We start from the raw sequence: 27,661 nt of genomic DNA on the forward strand, positions 1-27,661 counted from the left end.
TAAAAGCAATTTTGCTTGTGCTTTAGGTTTGCTTCATACTCAAGTCCTGTGGTCACACTGCCAGAAATGCTGTTTCCCACAAGGATTACAACAGTTAAAAGAAAATAATTACAGTTAATTTAGATTTTGACTGCACTTTTATTTTTATTTCGGCAAAACTGTTCCTAAAGCCTTGTATTTAACCATTATTCTAGATTTATAAAACTGGATCTTTTAGAAATTATGTTGAGAGAGTGTTAAGGCATCTAAATTGGCCTATAAAATACTAGCTTATCTTCTTACCAGAGAAGGCTCTAAGAAAGCAGTAATTCTGGTATTGAATGTCTAAGAGATTAAGGCTTTGAAAATTGTTATTGTTGCAGAGCAGAAAACATTAAAATATTTTCAGTCTCACTGAACCTTTTATTCACATTTACATCCAGCACTTAGATACATTATGATATGCACAGTTATGTCACAGGGACAGTTTGCATTATTTATGTGGCTTTTAGTTTATAATGAGGTTAACTCTGCACAAATGCATAATACATACAGGAATGTAGGTACATTTGCAACAGTGAGGACTATAACTCATTTCCACCTGAAAGACAATGACAAGTATTGTGAAGTAAAAGGAAAAATCTAAGAGAAAGTACTTCTACTTGACAAAGAAAACACTGAAGAAATTGTGTTCTATACATAATCTGCATTTTTAATGAGATAGTTCGTATTCAAATAGTTTCTCAACAATCTGTAAGCAAACTCTAAAATCTAGTGTGTTTTAAAGTATCCGTCTTTTCCATATAGGCAAAAAGGCCTGAGAAAAAAATGTTGGGTATTAGACAATGAATGAGGCAATATAGAGGGGGCCTTGAAATTATGTCTTCTAGACTGGGGGAAAAAGTTTCTCGCACACTATTTCTCAATTATAATAGTTATTCTGCAAGACAAAAATCTTATTTTTAAATGCAATTCCCTTAGAACAATGTTTTTCTTTCTCCTGAAACATTTTGTCCTATTTTTTTAACTAGTCACTAGATTTAGAGAAAAATGAATCTGCTCTGAACAAAACTGGAAAAGCAAAGTGAGAAAGCCATCCTGTCTTTCAGCTGTGCTTACAGCTCAGAGCCTGGAGCCTGCTTCAGATTCTATGTCTCCCTCTGTCTCTGCCCCACTCCCACTTGCGCTCTGTCTCTGTCTCTCAAAACTGAATAAATGTTTAAAAAATTGATAATGAAATATATATAATATTTTTAAATTTTTAAATTTAAATATAGTATAAATAAATTTATAAATTTAAATATTATTTATCATTTATAAATAAAATATGTTAATTTTTTTAAATTTAAATAAAAATTTTAAACAGACTGACAGTGGTCCCTGATCACCATTTTGAGAAACTTCCCTACGTAAGGCATCTATGAGCACAGTTAGAAATCACCGATGTAGAATAAGCACCCATATTCCCCTAGACGTCATCCCATATCAACAGTGAAGTGTGGAGAACTTAATTATGCCTGAAGGGATGATTTTATGTTCCTGATAAATCTTAATATTAAACCTCATTCAACCAACAGATGGGCATTTAGTCAAATGAATAGGTATGAGGGCCACGAACTCAACACTTTGCTCTCGTTGCCTTCTAGTAGTAAAAATCAGTAAGTTGAATCAAAGGCTTTTTCCAGGACACAAAAACAATGATAAATTTATGGTACTTAGCTACGAACCAATTTATTTATTATGGTAAAATGGCCGGGCTAAAAGACTAGGCCAATTAAACTGATTCTAGAGGTAAGAGTCCAGAAGTCAGAGATCATCTAAAACTACAAATGGGGAGAAATCATCACACAACAATTCCAAATGTACAATATCCTAAACATATTTAAATCTCAATTAGCTACAAAGCTCAGGTGCTAAGTGATCAAATATCTTAATCCAATGTTAAGCAAATAACAATTAAAAAAAATTCTCAGCTGAGTAGGACTAATGTTTTCGCTAAGTTCCCTAGTAGTTCCTGGAACAAGAATGGATATATACTCACTTTTCTTCTGCTTTTCTTTTCTTTTTTTACTATATAATGTTTCTTTTTTCAAAATACTAAGAAAATAACTTTTCAATTAAATGTTCCGTTACTGTGTAAGTTAAAAGAAATGGAAATTTTACCCATACCCAATCTAAAAAAACAAGCAAATTGCAGTTGATGATATTTACAATGAATGAATTTTACTTTATTAAGTCACCAGAGTATAGCTGAGAATAGTATTATTTCTATATGCCTTGATTTCAATCCTATGAAAAAATCATGCTTGGTGCCTTTATTTGGGCCCTGCTGAGCAAGGTGAAGAAAGAATCCACTCATCAAGTCCTGTGCCAAGGCCATGACTACATATCCCCAGCCGGAGAAGAAGAGGTGTCTTTTTCTAAGTCATGTCAAAGTGTTGAATAAACCAATTGTATGGAATGGTGTTAACCCTCCCCAAGGTGAAAAATAAAGATGTAAACCCCCCACCCACACTTTTTGTTAGACCGCAAAGTTCACTTCAGATATTGAGGTACAAAGCTTACTGGTTCATTAAAGTCTGAAGGCAAAACAGCAGAATGTCACTTGGAACATCCGTTTATGCGTGAAACACACACATTAAGATCTGACTACACAATGAAAACTTCCCTACATAATCCCACACCACCATAACTTTTCTAGACTTTTTATTGCCTCCTTAATATGTGAAGTCAGAGAATATTTTGAAATATAATAGTGTGCTCTTTTTCTTTTGCACTTGTTTATGAATGATCTTCGCCAACCTGAGCCTGAATCAGTCTTTGCCACAAGGAAAGCTGGGATCACAGAATGTGAAGACGGAGAAAGAACTGGTGCAGAGCTTTTTGATTTTCAAAATTGGTCTTGAAAACTATTTCTAACACAATGGTCTTAAAAACCTGGCTTTAAATTTCTGGAGCCACACATCTGAGAGAGAAAAGCATTTTCTAAATTAGAAAAGCTTCCCTTTAAATGTAAAAAATAAAATTTGGAAAATAGAGTTTGGAGATTTACTATAGGCCAGTGAGCAGGCTGGATATTTGGTGCATAAAAACTATTTCTCACGACAAAGTGAAAAAATTTCAAACCTTCCCTGGCTGCAGAAAGAGCCTGGAGAAGAGAGGAGAAGTCTAGGGGAGATACAAGCTTAGGGACTGCTCCCTTCTCCTGATTCATTGTCATGTGGAACACATCTATTAGACATTATCTGATTATTAAATATTCTCCTTTAAAATATATTTAATTTTTTGCTTTGCAGCATATAAGTATAAAGCATAAATACATAAGTTCTTATCATCAACTAATTCATTCAACAAATAATTATGGAGACTTTTTATATATCAGTCACTTAGAAATAATGCAATAAAAAGGGAAGTCACAGACCCTGCGACACCTCAGAGAATGTGCAGTCTGTTGGGGGTTGCAGGGAGGGGAGAGACAAACAAGTTAGAAGCGAATTATATTTCTGTGTTTATAATAAGCTACCACATTTCTATGTATACCTTTCCCACATACAAGTGAGATTCTAGTCTGCCTTTTTCTTTATGGAAATACAGATGATTGACTCAGTGTGGTTTATTTGCAGGTGTCAGAGAAACTTTCTGAAATTATCCTCTGCTTTTTTATTAGAAGCAGTCCAAGGAAAATTTGTATACTGAAATTTCCAAAATTAATCGCCAACTGTCAAACATGATCAAAACACTTGGTATTCATATCTGCTACTATATATATACTTTGGGCAACATGGCTGCTAATCCTGAAATCGAATGATAGTAAAACTGGAACCATTTTAACAAAACAAAACCACAAAAGAGAACTCATAAAATCAGAGTGCAAAAGTCAGCCCAGAAGACATTGTAGCTCTCCTTGAGTACCAGGTCACGTTGGGCAAGGCAACGATGGACTGGCAGTGGACACACCATTAGTTTTCTTTGAAACAGAAGCCACAGAAGTGGGGCTCATGGAACTTTAACCGCAAAGAGGTGTGAAGGTACAAAGGTTTTGAAAACATTCTTGGTAATACAAATGGGGATCCCTTTGTTGTCTTCGGTAGTCCTTCTATGAAATCACTAAAAGGAAAGAATGAAGGATGGGATCTTAAGGAAGTCAGCACTCAACGTATCTGTGGACTCCAAAACAGGGTAAGGTATGAGCTATGAAGCCTTGGAAACAAAAGACCAAGATAAATGAAGATCAAAGACTGGAAGAGGAGGAAAAGGGTTAAGGAGAAAGATGAGCTAGAAAAGGAGGAAATAGGGAAAACAGATTTGGGGCATGGGGTGGAGGGAAGGGGAGAAAGGAAAGAGTAGATAATTTTATTCTTTTTAATTAAAAAAAATTTTTTTAAATAGGCTCCATGTCTAACACGGGGCTTGAACTCACAACCCTGAGATCAAGAGTCACATGCTCTACCCACTGGGCCAGCCAGATCCCCAGATCATTTTGAACAATATATTAACAGTGCTTTTCAACGAGTGGTGATACTACAAATTATTTTTCTTATACTTTTCTCAAGTTTCTATGACTTTTACAAGAGTATTTACAGCTTTTTTTAACTAAATAATTGGTTTTATTTTCAATTTTATATGAAAGAGTGCACTTAGCCCACTTACTCTGTAACTTAAACATTCATCTTTATAATTGCATTGGCTTTTGGTAAGGTGGTATGTCAGGAATTTGGGAACTGCTTAACACACAGTTCTTAAGAGACATGTTCAAAATATGTAGTCACTTACGTTGTATGATCCACCGATGGCCTGTGATTCTCTTCCCCATGATGAATACTGGTTCCATTGCCAAGTCCCCACCTGAATGTGTTTGAATCTCGAATTAGATTTTCTGGGATCGGCTGGTACCATTCACACAGGCTTCCTTTTTCAAAGCTGCAAACTTTCATGGCTTGAAGAGAAAAGAACAAAGACAAGATGAGCGAATCACAATAAATGTGTCAATAAATGGCAATTTCTACCTGTATCAAGCACTTTCTTACTGTTGGGTTTCTTTATTATCATTATCATTATTATTATTATTATTATTATTATATCATTTAAGCATCATTAAAATAATTAGGCAAATGATTTGTATAGTTACTAGCAGAGTTTTAAAGAAATCTGTGTGTACTATATTCAAATATCTATAGTAGCTATAACATGGGAATAAATGCAAAAACTAAAGAATTTGATAAGGAGGTGAGATTTCAGTCAGGTCCTAAAGCAGCAATCTAAGCATTGGCAGTTTCTTCTCACATAATACCTACATTGCTTACACGACCCAAGTTCTGGTAAGTCTGTTCTGTAACCACAGTATTATTATAGAGCTAAACTTGACTTTGGTCTCTGAAGGAAGTAGTCCAAATTCCAAACTACTCAAGTTCCAAGCAATAATATTTACAATAACTTCTATATTGGACCTCTTTCCTTGAAAGTTCTCAATATTCTTGTAATGACTATGTTGTAATATCACATGAAATTACAAGTCCACTGATTTTTGAAATACATAGGTTATGTGTGAAATGTTTTCTTCCTCTTTCTCTCTCTGAACACGTTCATGTGCCTTTTGGTCTGTCTTAAATTATCCACTGTTCTTGTGTATGCCATAGAAGATGTAGTGGGCACATCAGCTTTTAAATGGAATTAGCAGTGTCAGCAAATCGCTGAGTTCATGATTTAGTGTAAAGTTTGAGAAGCAAACACTCCATCAAAAATAAAAAGTGAGGGGCGCCTGGGTGGCGCAGTCGGTTAAGCGTCCGACTTCAGCCAGGTCACGATCTCGCAGTCTGTGAGTTCGAGCCCCGCGTCAGGCTCTGGGCTGATGGCTCGGAGCCTGGAGCCTGTTTCCAATTCTGTGTCTCCCTCTCTCTCTGCCCCTCCCCCGTTCATGCTCTGTCTCTCTCTGTCCCAAAAATAAATAAATAAATAAATAAATAAATAAATAAATAAAATAAAATAAAAAGTGATTTTTAATCTTGACATTCAGGTGTGTTATTTAATTTCTGACGTTAATATTGATCATATAATTACATTTATCTTATGAAGAGATTTAAAATTCAGTAGGATTTTGTTTTTCATATCATTAAAAAAGAAAAGAATCACTGTTTTTTTTTTTTTAATTAGAAGGCATAAAGTTTCAGTCAAGCAAGACAAATGACCTCAAAGATTTGCTGCAAGACATTGTACCCAGAGTCAACCATAATGCATTGTACACTTGAAAATTTGTTAAGAGGGTAGGTCTCATGCTGTGTTTTTTATACACAATAAAAAAAACATTGGAAAATGTAAGACCATAACCGGCAGATTTTTAGTTATAGTTCATCTTACAGAAAGATGGTGGAGGCAAGAGCATATAATTTGTTCAGAATTTAATAATTCAGTTCATGGGTATTTAAAATAAATAAATAAGGGGCGCCTGGGTGGCTCAGTCAGTTGAGCATCCGACTTCAGCTCAGGTCATGATCTCACGGTTGATGAGTTCGAGCCCCGCGCCAGGCTCTGTGCTGATGGCTCGGAGCCTGGAGCCTACCTCGGAGTCTGTGTCTCCCTCTCTCTCTGCCCCTCCCCTGCTCGTGCTCTGTCTCTTTCTGTCTCAAAAATAAATAAACATTAAAATTTTTTTTAAATAAATAAATAACACCATGCTTTTAAAATAATAATTTAATAGGAGCCCTTCAGTCAGGACATTTGAAGAACTTTCTCAAATCTTCCCACCCCATCATAAATTACATTACTAAAATTACAAAGTTGAAAGTCAGTATTTGCTAAAGACATTCATTAATTAACTAGATTTTGTGTAAACTTTTAGAAACGCCACAACTTATGTACCATCCTGAGAGGATGTTGTCTCCCCATGAGGAAGTCTGAATACTACACAATCTTCCATTACTTTATCTTCCATCTGCAATGCGTAGCCTATATTCCTCGCCAACTTGAGTTAAGGGTTAAGAACCTCTTATCCACACAGTGAGTTAGCTTTGATTTTATGAGTTTTGGGGTCTAGATTAATTTATTGTGTATTTGTACATTAAAAAGCATTTCTCTTCTTAAATTAAATATGAACCTTAATTGTCTTTGTAAGTTTTAGGATTTCTTGACAATGCTGACAGAAGACAAATTACAGTTTCAGCTATACTCTGTATTTTCTGAATGGTCCGAACCCTTAATATCATCAAGACACTTGAGAAATATTACAGTAAATTCATATACTATCCAATATACAGTAGGGAAGGGGAATCATGGGAAAGTGTTCACTCCTTCTGCTCTATCTTGTGCTTTGTCCACTCAGACACAGATTAATTTTTCTCCTCTAAGATTGTGTCTTTGCCTGAGAAGTTCACTCTTAAATTACAAATTTGCCTTAAATGCCATGGATTGGCAGATGCCAATAAATGAAAACCATCTTTCAATGGGACACAGGTACTGAAGCGTTCATTTGTATTGGTTCATATGAACTCTACATATTTAACATAGTATTCATTTTATATTTTGGCAATGGAAAACTTGGACAAATTCATCTAATATGAGGGTTTTATAATACTTCCACCTTAAACATTCCCATTTCATGAGTGTGAGGAGTAGAAGAGAAACAAACAGGGATGGATAGAAAAGAACTAGTAAACTGTAGTCTTGGAGTCGAGTACAGTCCATGAAACGAGTGTTTTTAATCTTGGGGCGCCTGGGTGGCTCAGTTGGTTGAGCGTCCGACTTCAAGTCAGGTCATGATCTCGTGGTTTGTGAGTTCGAGCCCCACGTTGGGCTCTGTGCTGGCAGCTTGGAGCCTGGACCCTGCTTCGGATTCTGTGTCTCCCTCTCTCTCTGCCCCTCCCCTACTTGTGCTCTATCTTTCTCTGTCTCTTAAAAATAAATAAATGTTAAAAAATTAAAAAAAAAACAAACAAGTGTTTTGAATCCAAAAAATTCAATTTAAAAACACTTACCTCTTGTTGAGCAGCACAGAAGAATGCATGCTGATTCTTCTACTATAATTTCCTATATGAATAGCTTTTATATTAAAACCTGCTCTAAGCCAGGTTGAAAATTTGTAACTAGGACACTAGGCCATGCTACTTAGAGATTATACTAGTACTGTCTGTTTTGTGGCTATATTTAACACAAAATAGGAATCCACCTACCACAGAATGCTTCATCTGAATGGTCAGGACAATCATATCTAAAATCACAGTTCTGGATTTTTTCAACACAGTGACCACTGGACCTGCAAACAAATTCACTGTCTGTACAGTTGTGTGGAGGTAATGTGACTGGAGCTGACATTTCAGGTGGAGTTGGGAGGTCCACTGGCAAATTACCTTGATAAGAGATAACATACAGGCATCATTTAGCAGGTTTTTCATGTAAGATTTCACACAATAAGCTTTTCTACAGATGTTTCACATTCAATATTATGAAGAATGTTTGGTGGCCTTTGGCGATATGCTGAACTTTATGTAAGCATGTAAGTTGGAGTTCTAGGTCTTAGCAATAACAAATAGCTGGATATAAATAGATGAAGGTACAGATGGAAATTACAGAAAAACTACTCAAAACTTGCTGAATAAATGGAAGGCTCGAGGACAGGGCTAGGATCACTAGGAACCAAGGGAGTCTCAGATGCTAGCATTAGGAACCAGAGTCAAGGCCTGGTTAAACCTTCTAGGCCACTAGGTAAAGAAACTTTGTTCTTCCACCTGCTACAATTAATCCAGCATCTCCTCACCCTGTTTCAAACGTCTTCAGATATTCAGGATTCAAAGTTGCAAGAGAGAACTAAACCAGAAGTAGTCACCTGGATGTATTTACATAATTAAGGTAATAATGTATGACATTACAGAACTTAGAAGACATTTATAGAATTTACACAGCAAGTTAGTCCATCAGCATTTATTAAAAACACCCTGTGCCACGGACATGTAGGTATAATGCATTGAAAGCCAAATATGCCATCATGGCTGTAAAATAACTTACTGACTAGTGGATAAGGCACTTGGGTAAATCTTTCATTATGGTTCCATGGGATATGTTTATGATACAGATTATGACGCCATGGGGGGAAGAACGACACCTACCCTTTTACTCCTGCATTCATAGCACAATGCCCAGACCACAGTACATGGTGGGTAGACAATCACTGTAGAATGAGTTAAGAGACAGGTGGAAAGATGGATGAATGGATGACACAGTAAATGAACAGATGGACAAATGGAAGACTTCCAGAAAAGTAATGCTTAAGTTAAAAGTTCTTAGCTTTAAAGGATGATGAGTTACTGCCAAGATGAAAAAAGGTACAAGGTCTTTTTGGACGATAAGAGAAGATTTGTGTGAAGGCAGAAAAATATACTGGCCTGTTGTTTTTTGTTTCACAAAACTGTGAGAGTTTGGCACAGAGAACATCTTGTGATAGAGTAAGAATGCATAAGATAGTCACTAGATGTGGAACTAGACACTAGACAATTACCACATCATAAAGGGCTAAGTGGGTCCAATTTAGGGCTTGAAATAAATACAAAAACTGGTAGAGAAATGCCAAGGTATACAATTTCCACTGTAAGAAATACTTTTCTAGCATTAGTGTGAAGAATGATTTGCAGGTGGTTCTGACACGGAAGAGAAGAGTGAATCTTTTACTTTAATCCCAGGGAACTAATAAACCAAAGCACAGGGTTTGGAGAAAAGAGCAGAGACCTGAGCAATATCAAACATCCAGTACCCAGAGGACTAGGGATTCAGGTGCTATTGGGAATCTGAGGAAAATCCAATAAGTAGTACTTTCTTTCTTAGCTCAAGTTTTGCAGTAATTAAAAGCTAAGACTGAAGCAGATGGGAGATCAAAATATCAACTTGTTATGATAATGATATTGGTAATGATATTGATGAATGATAATGATTGATAATGAAATTGATAATGATGAAAATGATTTATACCTATAGACAAGTGGCCTTTTAACATATAAAACTCATGAAAGAAACAGCCTAGGTTATAACCTGTGCTGAAAACTTCCAGCTCTTCCGGTACGGAAGCTTACCATTGAGAACTACAGCAAGAAGCGAAGCAGATTTCATGCCCTCTTTAGCTAACTAGCTCCAAAAAGAAAAGAGGAAACTAAGAGAACAGGTATGCATGTCCAGGCCTTCCTTGCAAACTCAGCAATCCATTGTTGGTTTTCCACAACTGACATTAGGATTCACTCTTGGGTTTCATTATACCCTTTTCCTCCCTCTCATCTATTCTATATTTTCTTCTTAACTTTGACAGTCATATTATGTCTCCTCTTCTGTTTTTCCATATTTGGTTCCTCTCATCTGGAGATTTCTCTTTTTTAAGCTCAATTTAACATTTAAATAAATGCGTGTTTGACATTTCTAGGTGTATACAGTATCGTAGTGTTCAGATCACCTGGTCTGCCATATTATTAAAACCAGTTGCCATATTTGCATCCTTAGGCCTGATTTCAATTTAAATGAGGTAATAGTTCCCCTTAAGAAGATATCATGAACATGAGTGGATGTCTTAGAAAAAGAAGGTTGATGAGCCAATGCTCAGGAAAAACAGAGACAACTCATTTAGTCTATCAGAAGTGAGCCAGGAATGATAGGTAAAAGGACCAGTACTGTAAAAAGAAATTGGAAGATCCTGAAATTCTTTGTCCTGTCCTCATTATTCCTTGTTATTCTGCCAGAATGAGTACATCTTAAAAACCAAGTAAGTCCAATATGTTTGTATTTAAGAGTAAACAGAAGAAGTGTCTCTTACTCCTGAGCCAAACTTTGGAAACGGTGGTGTTTATAAGTATGGAGTTGTGTGTGCCTGATTCCTTGGCATCTGGCATGCACAAGAAAAACAGAGGCCTGAAACACCGTTAAGCCAAGACTCAGTTTGGAAACTGAGGCATGCAAAGGACTGCAAGCTTTCTGACACATTCTCCGGCCTGTGAAGATGGCCCAGACTTTCATCTAAAGACCATGAAAGTCAACTTGTTTTACTCTGCAATGACCTCAAGCAGTATTTCCTAAAGTATCATACTCTAACTCAGGGGATACTAGAAATTACTTCATGTAGTATATGGATAAGTTTTGTTAATTTTTTAAATATGAATTTTGAACAATTTTAATAGTGAAACATATCTAGAACAATAAGCCTATCTTAGTTTGGACTGCTATAACAGAATACTGTAGACTGGGTGGCTTAAACAACAATTTATTTGTCAGAGTTATGGAGGCTGAAAGTCCAAGATCAGGGTGACAGCATGGTTGGATTCTCAGATTCTGGGTATGTCCTCTCATGGCTTTGTATACTCATGCAGAGAGAGAGAGAGAGAGAGAGACAGAGACAGACAGAGAAAGAGAAAGATCTTACGTCTCTCCTTTTCTAATAAGAGCACTAATCCCACCATGAGGGCAGCACTTTTCATGACCTACTCTAGTCCTAATTACCCCTAAAAGGTCCCACCTCCAAATACCATCACATTGGGTGTGAGGGCTTCAACATATGAATATTGGGAGCCTACAAACATTCAGTCCATTGCAAAAGCTATGACAGTTATTTTTAACCTATAATTGCTTAAAAGGCTAGAGTTGATGGCAATGATAGAGTTCAGTGTCTTTGAACAAAATACCACAAAAAACTTTGCATATTAAACAAAATTGCAAAGGTGAAATGTAAATGACTGAAATTTACACTAAGAAGCAGAGATTAGTCCGGTTTGAGCTGATCTTCTTCCACATCCCTAAGCCACAGGGAAACCAACGCACCTGTGCACCTGTCCTCATAGGTAGATGACTCAGGCTCCAGAGGGACTCAGTATTCTAAGTTCTTGCTCTGTGAATGCTTGTAGCAAGTATACTTCGTGCTACCCTAATGTAATCTTTCTGATAAAACAGATTTTCCATTTATTTTATATGAGACTCCACTCCCTACAGCCATTCCCACATTGGTAATTAAGAAAATAAAACCGGTATTTTAACACTTCTAGTCCTTAATAAATTATTGCCAGCTTCAACGTACCATAAATGTGTGAACTTTTTGACTGATATGTCTAGTTGATATTCATCTATCTCCAGGGAACAATGTCCACGGTTTCCCTGGGACTTGTGATGGTAAGATATATATTTAATTGAAAAAATCTAAAAGTCTACTTGAGGTTTAAACATGGTCAATCTTCAGAAAATTTGAAAATCTGAAATATCTCCAGGGTAAAAGTGTATTTTTTTTTCTTTTGCACCGAACACAGTAATATAGTCCTACCCACAAGGCGAAACAACTACATTCAGCATAAATGTACTGAATGTCTGTATAAGGTCTCCTTTCGAGGAGTAAGTTTTGCTAAAAGTTAGCTATTCTTTGAATAGAATTTATAACAGCTATGTGATACACTGTTTGCCACATATTTTGGAGGTGGCTTTTTTCTCGTCTGCAACGACAAATCAGCTCTTTAGAAACACTGTTGCTTTCACCCATGCATTCAATGAAATTTTCTAGGTGGTACAAAGTATTTTCCATCTTTACAGACACTATATTGTATATCAAAGTGACTACAAATAGACGGAAGTAGTAGTTGAGCAATTTTCAAGCTAAAATCTAAGTATTTTAACAGCCTTGTCCATTCTTGGTATTTAGCATTTCTCTCAAATAAAAGATGACAAAATTGTAAATTTTTAACTTTAAAATAGGTTAAGTTACTTAGTTGTCCAATTTCATTTTCTAGAAGCACAATTAAAATACTAAATTGAATGGACCGCAGGCTTTGGCCAACTTTTTTCCTATATATTTTCTATATATTTCTGTATATTGCTAATATTCCTATAAACTTCCTATATTTTGCCAGACTACACCAAACATGCTAAAACCAGAATATTTAAGACTGCAATCATGAGTGTCAAATTCTTGATGTTGCCTTGAAGTCTTTTATCAAACTGTAAATATTTCCAATAATTTGTATTTTTTCGGGGTATGTATTGTATTTCCTTTAGAAAAATATGGTAGAAAGACCTTAACACCAGTGCTTTTATGGGATGTATTGTTCTGAGGCAAATGTAACAAACACACCAAGCAGCTTAATATTATAAGGTAAAAAGCTGCTGGTGAGATCTTAAAAGTGAAGACAAAAGTACCCATACGTTTTCCCTTGCCTCTTCATTCCCACTGAAACAAACATTACTGTTTGCAGAAAGAAAGGAGCCCTCAACAAGCACTTATAGATAAAGCTGATGAGACATTGAGGTTAATGAGGAGGGATGCCAAGAATTCAACCAAATCAATCAGTTTAACAACGAAAACAACCAAAACCATTCAGCGGGTGGGAGAAGACATCAGAAAAATTGTGCTGAAGCATCCTACGGTTACCTTCTCAGTTTTAAGCCATCATCAGTTGCAAGACATGTCGCTGACTTAGTAACAATTTGCCTGAGAGAAATAAAACACTAAAATCTTGGGATGCTGATATTCATTCTAATAATTGATATTTGTAGCAAGTAATAATTCTGATAATGCGGAAGTCTAAATTTTTAAAATAGGATGGATGAAAACTGTTTGGGCAGTGTTTTTCCCAGTTTGTAAGCAGTATGTTGTGAAGCCATGTAGTTACGGCTTTAGTTTTACAAATAACCCAATTATCTCACGAATAACCCTTGATGCAAGATAGAAAACTGTCATATGTGTTCTTCTGAAGGGAACACTAGTCTTGCTTTTCTAATGTAGTTTGGACAAAAGAAGAGTGCAAAATAGATAATTCTTTGGGATACTTATATTTAAATCTGAATGTTGTCTGGCAACAATTCTTACTTAAGATCTACTCTGAAGATCGGATTCAAAGTGAGGGGATTTAACCTTGCCATCATTCTCCATTATTACGTACTCTGGAAATGAGTGACATCATCATACACTGATGCCAAAAAATTCACAGGATTCTATTGCATGGCTAAGTTTGTCTACTTTGCCTAGAAATGTGATTAACCTTGCCTAAAAAAGTCTTCTCTCCAGTATCCTCCTGGATTAGTTTAAAACAAGAATCTATATTCATCAAAGTATTGAAACAAAGAAGGTACAATCCATAATAGAGAATGGATTTGAAAATTAAGTTAGAAACAACCAGAAGTTAGAAAAGGAGAAAGAGCTGACCTGGAAAAGCGCATAATTGATGTTCTGGGAAAAAGTGAAAAGAACCTAATTTATAGCATTCATACTTTGGGGGTAAAATTAGTAAAAGTTTGCGGTTAAAAAGCTTACCATTCAAGTCAACGCTGCTCTGAACCAAGGTAACAAGGGGAAAAAACAGAAGAGATGGGAGAAATATTTTGGAGACAGGTCAGCAGGATTTGCAAGTGAGCAGTTTTAAAGGGAATGGCAAAGAATGCTGTGGAATTTCAAGCCTGGGTTGCTAAAGAACAGTGATGTCATTAGAAGGAACAAGAAGGAATGAAGGAAAGAGGTTGATTTTGAGGGAACAGGTAAAAAAGAAATAAGTGACTCCTTATGGTCACTTTGAGTATAAAATAAAAGTTGTAGGGAATGAGCCAATCCACACACTGGGGGATCAGGTCAATATTTTGCATCTGTGTGTATGTGCTTTATAAGTTTTTGCTTTATTTTGTTTTATTAGCCAAGGAAGAAAAATGCTGTAAATAAATCATCAGTTTATACTGAAAACAAATCAACGTCTGTAAGTGAATCTGTAAGTGCTGATCCCATGTCAGCTAACAGGAGAAAAAAAAACTGGTAATCATCAAGAGCAATATTTTTATTGACCATTTTTGCTTTTATTTTCATCTGATGGCAAGATTACATCAAATTTCTCTATGAAACCTATAGCTTCAACAGGCTTTGTGGTTTCAACCCAATGTTTCTTTTGCTATGAACCCAATGTTAAAACCACACAGTTCAGGCAGCTTTTTAAAGTCCATATTTTTCTTCCAAAACTTGAACGAGAAAATCAGGACTCATGGTCTGTAACTGATATTTCTCATCTCTGCCCCTAGGTCTGGCAGCTCTTCTCCCTCTCCTTTGGAACCATTGGTCACAGAATCTAATTATCAAGATAACTGGAGTAGCAACAGGATCAACCACAACTTGTTTTCCCTTTCTATATTCTTTCATGTTCCCCTCTGCCACGGGGGTCACAGTGATGCTCCATAAGTTCAGAGTTGGAGGCCATGTGGGAAAACCCTGGTCACTAAAATCAAACACACTTAAGTGAAACTCCCATTCTTTCCCTCAACTGGGTATTTTCATCCAGGTCTCTTGTGCGGTTTAATTGTTCATATCTATAAAGTAGAAATTGTATTGTCTTCCTTTAGAGGTTAGAGTATTTGATGTGTGGTATACCAGTGGTTAGCACTGTGGTCCAAAGAAGCAGATGTACTTTGCCACTTCCTAGTTAGGTAGCCTTGGGTGGATGATCCCCTTCTCAGCTTGCTCCATAAAACTGGGATAACAGAAACATCAATCCTATCCAACATTTAATATCTCTTCACCTGCAAAGGACTAGACATTATTCTAGACTCTTAAAAGGTTAGAGGATTATATAAGATGATACATATGAGTGGTAAACTATATTATTGTGCCATTTATCAGCTCTCGCTCTCTCTCTCATAAGCACCGTCTGTATTCCCTACCCTTGCCAAGCTTCTTATTGTAGAGGATGCTTCCCCCTTGTTAGGCTTGCCCACATGACTTGCACCAGTCACTGGACATGAGCAGACATAATGCATACCACGTCTCACCAGAAGCATTAAGTGCGCTTTCTTTTTTCCCACTCTTCTGCTCGACAACAAAATGTCAGATAAGACCCTCATCCTTTAGCTTTGGTCCCAGATAAACACAAGCAACAGAAATACACAGCTTGAAGCTTGCTTTATAGATTTATAAAGAGCTATTGACAAGAAACACACACTCTTTCCATTATTGTTTTATGCCCACCCACATAGTTGAGAGCAAAAATTAAATGCTTGTAGTTATAAGCCACTGAGCTTTGGCTTTCAACAAATCTGGCATATAACAGAATCTTGCACATAAAAATAATTAATATTCTAGCAATAATAAACTAAAATACATACCAAAGGCATATAAAGTACTTCAAAAGATAAAAGCATCTATCTATCCACCCATTTATCCAACAAATGTGTATTGAGTAATATTACATGCCAGATACTGTTTAAGTTTCTGGAGATAAGGCAGTGATCAGATAAAATTCCTGCCGTCATGCAGTTACCACTGTTGGGGAAAACAGAAATAAAACTATAAGGGTGATAGGTGTTATAGAGAAAAATAACACAGGGGAAGGAGATAGAAAATGTTAGACAAGGAAGAGACTGTGAACTGTATATGTGTGTGTAATGTAGTGTAGTGTTCAGAGAGGTCTTTACTAAAGAAGAAACTTTGGGGCAGATCAGAAAGAAGTAAGGAAGGGAGTCAAGTGCATATCTGGGTGCAGCACAATCCAGGATGAGGGCAAAGAAGGTGTAAATGCCCTGAGGCACAAATGGACTAGCGTGTTGAAGGGTTAGCTAAGAGGCCTTGTAGTGGAGAGAAGTCAAGTGGAGGCACAGCGGCAGAAGGCGAATTCCAGAAGGGATGAGGGGACCAGTCATGGTAGCTACTGCAGAAGTCTGGCTTTGGCTCTGAAGGTGATAGGATGTTATTGGTAGACTCTGAAGACAGGATGACATGGTCTTATCTAAGTGTGAAAAAGATCATTCTGCCTGCTGTATTGAGAATCGATTATACAGTTCAGGGGTAAAAGCAGAGATCATCTAAAAGACAATCTAACAATCCATGCAGAGACGATGGTGGCTGGCACTAAGGGAAGAGTACTAAGAAGTAGTCAGCTTTGGATATATTTGAAGCTAGTGGCTAACCAGATTTGTAATGAAAGTAAGCAACTAGAAAGAGGCTGTCATTTACTGAGAGAGGGAGGCAGGGAAGAATGGCAGGATCGAGCGGCCAATTAGTAATCAAGAATTTACTTGCAGCCCTTGAGAGATGAGGGTAAATTGTTGAATTCTGATCTCCTTTTTGCTGGCTTTATCCGGGGAAAGATTTGGCTTTCTGCAGAGCTCTGTGGAAACCACTGCACAGAGTAGTTAAAGCCATTAAACCTGCCAGGATGATGAGATAGAGGAACAGAGCCGAGTCACATGTACACAACTAAGACAACTGGAATCGGCCCCCCGATGATGTCTGGGAGAGGCTGGTGCCCTTCTGACCGATAACACTACAGTGATGGCTCAGGGATGAAGGTGAACTTTTCAGCACTCAAGCGTGCTCTCTACATGGATTATTGCGACTGATTTTTAAATGAACATGCTTCTGATCCCTTCAGAAAGGAAACTGCTCCCTCTTGCCATGCAATGTAAGAGCCTCCAACTCAGCACCAGGATTATCCACCAAGAGCTTGATGCCCAGTCCTATTAGAGCACTATGCACTGGCCTGGAATGGGTTTCGCCCAGGGTGTTGGTGTTAGTTTTATTTGAGTTTATCATAGCTTGTTTTAGGCTATTTTCCTTTATCGTCTTTGAGGTGTCTACTAAACATCTCAATTGAGATGTTGAGTAGGTAGGTAGTATAGAAGTATGGATTTCAGGTTAAAGGTTGAGAATGGAGATATAAATATGGGAAACATATATTTGTTTTTAAATAAAAGAAATGTGTGATACAGAGAAGAAATGGTTCACAACAATCCTTAGGAATATTTCACGTAACCTGACAGTAAAACATCTCTGAAGGTAACTGAGATTAACACAGTCTCCAAAACAATGTAATTATAAGGCAACCAGTTTGGGTTATTATAACCCCTCAAATATAATGATGTTACTGTTTAACTTCAGATGTGATTTCCCAGTGTTTTCCATGTGATGACACATAAGCACAGCTGATTCAAACCTCTGTACTATGTTTGCAAAGACATTAAGACTAATTACCAGCAGATTCTCAATAATTTCTCCCAGGGTTAACAGATTAGTAGAACAGAAGTGAGGGTATATTTAGAAAACTTACAGAAATGAAATACTGATTTCCTTGACAGTTTTTTTTTCCCCAAGTAAACAGGTTTGAAAATGCTCATATATTAAAATATTCTTCCTGGGGCACCCAGGTGACTCAGTCAGTTAAACACCCGACTTTGGCTCAGGTCATGATCTCATAGTTCACGGGTTTGAGTCCTCTGTCAGGCTCCGTGCTGACAGTGCAGAGCCTGCTTAGGACTCCTTCTCTCCCTCTCTCTCTGTCCCTCCCCAACTCGTGCTTTCTCTCTCTCTCTCTCTCTCTCTCTCTCTCTCTCTCTCTCTCTCTCAATCTGAAAATAAATACATAAACTTTAAAAAAATTAAATATTCTTCCTTACCAGGGTAAAGGGTACAATCCATGAATGACAAATCATCAATTGCAATGTCTCCGGTGAAGCCATCTCCTACTGAAGCCTCCACCAAAATCTAAGAAAAATATAAGAAATTTGTTGATATTGTGAAGGATTTTAATTTATGGAAACTCATGGTAGAAAAAAAAACCGGAATTTACTTAAACAAAATTTTCTTCTGAACCACTGAAAACAAAAATTCCAGTAGTATCTATTAGTAGGCACCTTGGCTCTACCTAGATGCTTCCAGCAACAGGAAGCTCCTTTGCTTCTTGGGCCCATCAGACCCATGAAGCCCAGTGTGTTTCCAGCGATTTTCTGAAACTATAACATATCAAATGTATATCTACTTCCCTATAACTTTCAACCTTTAGTTCTAGACTTGCCATGTTTTTTCATGATCCTTTAAGTATCTGAAGGCAAATCACAGTCTCCTCTTCCCACCTTTGCCCAAGGAGTTCATCTGTTTCCAAGGTTAAATCTCCTCATTGTTCAAGAAATCCAATTTGTGGCCACAGGTACTTGCTAGAACGTACATTCTTAAGACTTTAAAATTTTTCCCACGCTGACCTTATTCTGTAACACTTTATGAAACTGGCTAATGGTTATTAGATCTCCTTCAGAACCACATTAATCATGGGGAACTCAGATGACATCTGTGCTGTTACAGGAGCTGCAATCCCACCAAAATTCCAGTAAAATATGAAATACTGACAAGCCACTACAGTATATGGCAGATTGTGATTAGGGCTGAAATTTACTATAATAGAATTAATCATGATAAATTATTTTAATACTTATGCAAATTCAGTTGCACACTGAATAGGAATCCTGCTATAGTTTAATAATGAAGAACTTCAAGCAAACTCAAACTTAAAAAACATTTTTTTCTTCCACTGTTATGTGAATATACGTTCCTGTTTTCATTTTTCCTCACAGATGCTATATGTAGAAGCTGAAATTTTATTTCATTTTTTTAAAATTCTGTGCTTCTATTCAAAGTTATCTCACATGATTTATTGATGTCTCACTTGGAGAAAGTTTTAAAAGATCAAATTACTGACCCCAAACCTCTTGACATCTTCCCCCAACTTCCTAGTGTTTCTTGAGAACTACCAGAATTTTCTCCGTAATTTGTCAGTAAGGAAATCAATCAATGTGGGAAAAGTTTATGGATCCAACTGATGGGCAAATATAACCCACCTAATATTGCCTGAGGAACATTTATTTAGCAGTGCTATCCACAATCATGAATCAAAGAATAATACAGGCCAGGAAAACAAAAATGCAGAGAGAATACTCAGTACGAAATCATACAATTATTCTAATTAACTAAAAACCAGCAGTCAGAATTTAGCAGAACACACTGTAAGAAAATATTTTTTGTTCTATTAAAAACAAAGACTGCAGTTGGGTAAACAATAGGACAAAAGCATATGCAAAGACTGATTACTAACAAATTCCCTGGACCACTATGTCTATCCCATTGCAATACAACATAGGACATTGTAACAAAGACTCAGAAGATGCAAGAAAATGGAAAAATTAGGGTAAATAATAAGAAACACTGCCTTTGTTACACTGCTCATGAATAGAATAGCTTATTGAGAAAGGATAGAAAATTGATATCAAAATCTCAAAGTTTATGGAAAGTACCATTCTTATACATAAAAATATCTGTAAGCTAACCTGGGGGATATACACATACATAGCTCCACATGAGAGTATGGGCTCAACTGTTCCAAAGAATTTCTTTTTTTGCCATTATGTAGCCATAAATTTGTTTATTTATTTATTTATTTATTTATTTTTTATTTTTTAATATATGAAATTTACTGTCAAATTGGTTTCCATACAACACCCAGTGCTCATCCCAAAAGGTGCCCTCCTCAATACCCATCACCCACCCTGCCCTCCCTCCCACCCCCCATCAACCCTCAGTTTGTTCTCGGTTTTTAACAGTCTCTTATGCTTTGGCTCTCTCCCACTCTAACCTCTTTTTTTTTTTTTTCCTTCCCCTCCCCCATGGGTTTCTGTTACGTTTCTCAGGATCCACATAAGAGTGAAACCATATGGTATCTGTCTTTCTCTGTATGGCTTATTTCACTTAGCATCACACTCTCCAGTTCCATCCACGTTGCTACAAAAGGCCATATTTCATTTTTTCTCATTGCCACATAGTATTCCATTGTGTATATAAACCACAATCTCTTTATCCATTCATCAGTTGATGGACATTTAGGCTCTTTCCATAATTTGGCTATTGTTGAGAGTGCTGCTATAAACATGGGGGTACAAGTGCCCCTATGCATCAGTACTCCTGTATCCCTTGGATAAATTCCAAGCAGTGCTATTGCTGGGTCATAGGGTAGGTCTATTTTTAATTTTCTGAGGAACCTCCACACTGCTTTCCAGAGCGGCTGCACCAACTTGCATTCCCACCAACAGTGCAAGAGGGTTCCCGTTTCTCCACATCCTCTCCAGCATCTATAGTCTCCTGATTTCTTCATTTTGGCCACTCTGACTGGCGTGAGGTGGTATCTGAGTGTGGTTTTGATTTGTATTTCCCTGATAAGGAGCGACGTTGAACATCTTTTCATGTGCCTGTTGGCCATCCGGATGTCTTCTTTAGAGAAGTGTCTATTCATGTTTTCTGCCCATTTCTTCACTGAGTTATTTGTTTTTCGGGTGTGGAGTTTGATGAGCTCTTTATAGATTTTGGATACTAGCCCTTTGTCCGATGTGTCATTTGCAAATATCTTTTCCCATTCCGTTGGTTGCCTTTTCGTTTTGTTGGTTGTTTCCTTTGCTGTGCAGAAGCTTTTTATCTTCATAGGTCCCAGTAATTCACTTTTGCTTTTAATTCCCTTGCCTTTGGGGATGTGTCGAGTAAGAGATTGCTACGGCTGAGGTCAGAGAGGTCTTTTCCTGCTTTCTCCTCTAAGGTTTTGATGGTTTCCTGTCTCACATTCAGGTCCTTTATCCATTTTGAGTTTATTTTTGTGAATGGTGTGAGAAAGTGGTCTAGTTTCAACCTTCTGCATGTTGCTGTCCAGTTCTCCCAGCACCACTTGTTAAAGAGACTGTCTTTTTTCCATTGGATGTTCTTTCCTGCTTTGTCAAAGATGAGTTGGCCATACGTTTGTGGGTCTAGTTCTGGGGTTTCTATTCTATTCCATTGGTCTATGTGTCTGTTTTTGTGCCAATACCATGCTGTCTTGATGATGACAGCTTTGTAGTATAGGCTAAAGTCTGGGATTGTGATGCCTCCTGCTTTGGTCTTCTTCTTCAAAATTACTTTGGCTATTCGGGGCCTTTTGTGGTTCCATATGAATTTTAGAATTGCTTGTTCTAGTTTCGAGAAGAATGCTGGTGCAATTTTGATTGGGATTGCATTGAATGTGTAGATAGCTTTGGGTAGTATTGACATTTTGACAATATTTATTCTTCCAATCCATGAGCAGGGAATGTCTTTCCATTTCTTTATATCTTCTTCAATTACCTTCATAAGCTTTCTATAGTTTTCAGCATACAGATCTTTTACATCTTTGGTTAGATTTATTCCTAGGTATTTTATGCTTCTTGGTGCAATTGTGAATGGGATCAGTTTCTTTATTTGTCTTTCTGTTGCTTCATTGTTAGTGTATAAGAATGCAACTGATTTCTGTACATTGATTTTGTATCCTGCAACTTTGCTGAATTCATGTATCAGTTCTAGCAGACTTTTGGTGGAGTCTATCGGATTTTCCATGTATAATATCATGTCATCTGCAAAAACTGAAAGCTTGACTTCATCTTTGCCAATGTTGATGCTTTTGATTTCTTTTTGTTGTCTGATTGCTGATGCTAGAACTTCCAACACTATGTTAAACAACAGCGGTGAGAGTGGACATCCCTGTCGTGTTCCTGATCTCAGGGAAAAAGCTCTCAGTTTTTCCCCATTGAGGATGATGTTAGCTGTGGGCTTTTCATAAATGGCTTTTATGATGTTTAAGTATGTTCCTTCTATCCCGACTTTCTCGAGGGTTTTTATTAAGAAAGGGTGCTGGATTTTGTCAAAGGCCTTTTCTGCATCGATTGACAGGATCATATGGTTCTTATCTTTCTTTTATTAATGTGATGTATCACGTTGATTGATTTGCGAATGTTGAATCAGCCCTGCATCCCAGGAATGAATCCCACTTGATCATGGTGAATAATTCTTTTTATATTCTGTTGAATTCGATTTGCTAGTATCTTATTGAGAATTTTTGCATCCATATTCATCAGGGATATTGGCCTGTAGTTCTCTTTTTTTACTGGGTCTCTGTCTGGTTTAGGAATCAAAGTAATACTGGCTTCATAGAATGAGTCTGGAAGTTTTCCTTCCCTTTCTATTTCTTGGAATAGCTTGAGAAGGATAGGTATTATCTCTGCTTTAAACGTCTGGTAGAACTCCCCTGGGAAGCCATCTGGTCCTGGACTCTTATTTGTTGGGAGATTTTTGATAACCGATTCAATTTCTTCGCTGGTTATGGGTCTGTTCAAGCTTTCTATTTCCTCCTGATTGAGTTTTGGAAGAGTGTGGGTGTTTAGGAATTTGTCCATTTCTTCCAGGTTGTCCAATTTGTTGGCATATAATTTTTCATAGTATTCCCTGATAATTGTTTGTATCTCTGAGGGATTGGTTGTAATAATTCCATTTTCATTCATGATTTTATCTATTTGGGTCATCTCCCTTTTCTTTTTGAGAAGCCTGGCTAGAGGTTTGTCAATTTTGTTTATTTTTTCAAAAAACCAACTCTTGGTTTCGTTGATCTGCTCTACCATTTTTTTAGATTCTATATTGTTTATTTCTGCTCTGATCTTTATGATTTCTCTTCTTCTGCTGGGTTTAGGCTGCCTTTGCTGTTCTGCTTCTATTTCCTTTAGGTGTGCTGTTAGATTTTGTATTTGGGGATTTTTCTTGTTTCTTGAGATAGGCTTGGATTGCAATGTATTTTCCTCTCAGGACTGCCTTCGCTGCGTCCCAAAGTGTTTGAATTGTTGTATTTTCATTTTCGTTTGTTTCCATATATTTTTTAATTTCTTCTCTAATTGCCTGGTTGACCCACTCATTCGTTAGTAGGGTGTTCTTTAACCTCCATGCTTTTGTAGGTTTTCCATACTTTTTCCTGTGGTTGATTTCAAGCTTCATATCATTGTGTAGCCACAAATTTAAAAACTGGGCCATTTGAGGGGCACCTAGGTGGCTCAGTGGACTGAGCAGTTGAGCATCTGACTTCGGCTCAGGTTACGATCTCACCCCTCGTGCTCTGTGCTGATAGCTCAGAGTCTCGAGCCTGCTTTGGATTCTGTGTCTCCCTCTCTGTCTGCCCCTCCCCCGCTCACACTTTGTCTCTCTCTCTCAAAAATAAATGCACATTAAAAAAATTTTTTTTCTAAATGGGCCATTTGTGAAAATTACAAATTTTCTCATTTGTGGGCCGTACCAGGTAAGCAGCATCTGAGTGGATGCTATTTGCACAAAGCTTTTTTCTGGAGTTCACTGTATATTACGTGAGAAGCATTTTGAGAGTGCTTGTCTCACATTTAGATACCAATAAGAAGACACAAAAATAATTTGAGGCAGAAGACACTTGGGTCTTGCACTAAGACACAATGTAATCACAATTTTTGCCAAAATATATTCAATTTCTGAACCCTCTAAATGTTAGCATTCTTGAGAATAAACAATAGCTTCCACTTAAAATACTAAAACTCTCAGTTTGTATGTATATTTGCAGTTCCAGCCTCTTTTGAATATTAAATTAAGTCAGCCATTTAAAAAAAAAGCCTATTTGATAACACATCACATCTTGAGAAAAAGTTACGAATGTTCAAGCTTAATTCTACCTTTGCCCTATATTAAATGTGGTCTTGCAAAAAGCTTGGCATGTTAGCCTAGGAAACTAGTCCTAAGAAAATAGTCACACAAAAAAAGAACAAACCCAAGTGTCTCTGTTCTGGAAAATTCACTTTCACTTCTGGTGTTTTTCCCAGAATAAATGGAAGGATATTAAAACACAAACATTATTGTATGCAGGGCGGTATTGCCATTTTAGAAATCAGAGAAGCCACATTTCACTCTTAAGTGCCATTAGTACCTTACTGAATTACTTAAAGAGCAACTGAAAATTCCAGTTTGGTCTAAATGACCCGAATGATCTGTAGAGACCAATTCTATTGACATTAGAACTATCACTGGCTTGGAAATTTTGTAAAGTCATCCAGCCCTTCTAAGTTGTTCTTTTCATGGGCTGCCACATCTAGATGCTCCAACTAAAGACAGAATGGCCTTGTCAACTATATTGCAACTTTTAGTTTTACTATAACCAAAGATTAACAAGGGTCTAAAGACTTGCCTGAACTCATCTGTCTCTATATTTAGGAATCTCTGAATTACTGACCAAACATTTTAAATGATCTGGAAACTACTGTCATTGTATATGTGTAACACACAATTTAATCATAATCTTACTATAATATTTTCAATTTACTGACACATATATGTATATATGTGGGTGAATTAACTCATAAGAAAGAAAAAATGGCATTAACTCCCCCTGACACCTACTACTTTAGCCATCCCGTGTTTGTAAAAGAACACAAAATTCAAGAATATATCAATTTTTACTATAATGCATCTTCAGAAAGACTTGAAAGAAAGGACTTCTTTGAAATTAAAATGTGTGTACATACAAACACACACACACACACACACACACACACACACACACACATATACACCCAACATGAAGCATCTAGAACTCCAATGCATTGTTGATGGGAATCTAAAATGGCACAGCCACTTTGAAAAATGGTTTTTCAGTTTCTTTTAAAATTAAATACACTTCCCTATAATGTGGCAATCCCACACATAAATATTGCTTATCCAAGAGAAATGAAGACATACCAAACAAAAACCTGTTCACAAAGTTTATAGAAGCTTTATTTATAGTCTCCAAAAGCTGAAAACAATCCAAATATCCCTCAACTGGTAAACAGTAAGGCAACTTATGGGAAATCTTTACAATGGGATTCCACTCAGCAATAAAAAGAAACAAACTAATGGTACATATAACAACAGCTGTGAATCTCAAAAGCATTATACGAAGTGGGAGAAGCCAGACGCAAAAGGCTACGTGCTTGATGAAACCATTTATACAACAATGTAGAGCAGGAAGAACTACGGATAAAGAAATCAGATTAGTGTTGCCAGGGGCTGTGTGGGGAGGAAGGTCATTGATGACAAAAAGGAATGGGGAATCTGGGGGGATGATGGAAATACTGTCCTAGTTGTGGTGGTGGTTACACAAGTGTGTAAGTTCGCTGAAATTCATAGAGCTGCTCACCTAAACAGGTGAATTTTAATTACATGCACTCTACCTCAATAAACAAATAAAAACATTTATTCTATACTATTTTACATTTATTCTATTCTATTTATTGCCATAAATCATCATTATCTTAAGTAGTATTTTCACTGTTTCCTGAATTGCTAATTTCATGTATGGCATTTTATAATTAGCACATAGTAATTCCAAGTATCTCAATGTATTTTTACATTTAGCTATGAAAATTCTCTTGCTATCCACTAATAATTTTCCAGAGAGTATCTGTTTTTCCTTACTCTTCTCAGTGATGCCCACTTATTTTCATTTACTATTTCCATAATTACAAATGCAGAAACAAAGAAAATGAAAGACATTATAAAATTCTCTTTTCCCATGTATTTTATAGTTGACTAACAGCTGAGGTAGCCAAACTCCTATAAACTCATTCAGACAACTCACCAATATTTTACCACATAACCTATAATTTTAGGGGCTCATAGAAAGCCACTTTAGGATCCCAAACTTTCTAGGCTAATACTTAGGGAAATAGATTCAACATAAAAAAGGGTTTTGTTTTGTTTTGCTGTCTTTGTTTTAGACACAAAGCATGAGTGGGGGAAAGGGGCAGAGGGAGAGAGAGAATCTTAAGCAGGCTCCATGTTCAGAGGCTTGATTCCATGACCCTGGGATCATGACCTGAGCTGATATCAAGAGTCTGATGGTCAACTGACTGAGCCACCCAGGTGCCCCAACGTAAAAAGGTTTTTAAATCATTGTTGGAGTTTTTATATAACCTTGAAACTAAACTCTATGAAATAAAACTTAGATTTCTTCCTGGCAAATTTTAGTTTTCTGAATCTCTTTTCTTGTATGTTTCTGGCCACATCACATACAAAAAAAAGTGCAAAATAATTACAGTTTTCCAATTTGTATATTTGTATATACATGTGAAAACCATTTATCATTAGACATGGGCCACAAAGCTCTAACTAAATTGTGTATACATTGAACACAGAAATGGATAATAAAAAATAAAATAACGGCACTAGCATAGATGAAATAACATGCTGGGACACAGGTTAGTAGGACAAGCACTATAAAAGAATTACTTAAAAGAAAACATCTGATGTCTGACTCATCTGTTGGGAAAAAAATCATGGCAAAATTTTTGTTGTTATTTTGGCTTTTCACCATATTTCTTATTACCATATTTTACCATATTTCTTCTGAGCTAATGTCAGGCAATGTCATATATGGCCTGCTAAGATTTTTTTATTCGTCAATGACTGTGTGCTTCGGTATTATGCCAAGTGTTTCCATGGTAACCAAAAAGAATTAAAAAAAAAGTCCATCCTGCTGGTTTCTCACCATCTAGGACAGAAAAGACTAAATGGTGACAACTAGGGTGGAAGGAAGCAGGGGTGGGGGATGCGGGGAAAATGGGTGATGGGCATTGAGGAGGGCACTTGTTGGGATAAGCACTGGGTGTTTCATGTAAGCGACGAATCACAGGAATCTACTCCCAAAGCCAAGAGCACACTGGATACACTGTATGTTAGTGAACATGACAATAAATTATATTAAAAAAAATAAAAGGAAAATGAAAGAAGAAAATTACTAATCGACATGAAGTTTTGGAATTTATTAGGTCCTTTATTTATCCATGCTACCCTTATTTCCCATTTTCATAGATGATTCACATACAGCTTAGAAGGAAAATTTTGAGTTTAGGAGACTGCCACTTTTTTATAATTAGAGTCTAGATAATTAATAAATTGAACCTTAATTTTGAGAATCTTCACATCAGGTAAGATATAAACGAAAGTCTTCAGGGAAAACTAACACTTTAGGAAGATTTTCTTAAAACAGGAAGCAAAGCAACATGCTCCTGGGTTGAGAATACTCATTGTAATTTTACCCTAAAGCAAATATTTTACTTTTGATATAAAAAT

General features: G+C 36.7%; 1 protein-coding gene across 3 annotated transcripts in view; it reads right to left on the bottom strand.

Moving 5' to 3' along the window:
• The window catches only part of MALRD1 (MAM and LDL receptor class A domain containing 1), an 824,069-nt gene that overhangs the window by 518,542 nt on the left and 277,866 nt on the right, over window positions 1-27,661 (bottom strand). For all 3 annotated transcript variants that reach the window (XM_058681758.1, XM_058681759.1, XM_058681757.1), the window contains 3 exons: window positions 18,343-18,430; window positions 8,142-8,318; window positions 4,753-4,915 (listed from right to left, as the gene is read on the bottom strand). In XM_058681758.1, coding sequence (XP_058537741.1) covers window positions 4,753-4,915; window positions 8,142-8,318; window positions 18,343-18,430 — 428 coding nt within the window. The remainder of the gene's footprint in view (window positions 1-4,752; window positions 4,916-8,141; window positions 8,319-18,342; window positions 18,431-27,661) is intronic.

This window comes from Neofelis nebulosa, chromosome 8, assembly GCF_028018385.1.
Source record: "Neofelis nebulosa isolate mNeoNeb1 chromosome 8, mNeoNeb1.pri, whole genome shotgun sequence".
In the NCBI taxonomy this organism is placed as follows: Eukaryota; Metazoa; Chordata; class Mammalia; order Carnivora; family Felidae; genus Neofelis; species Neofelis nebulosa.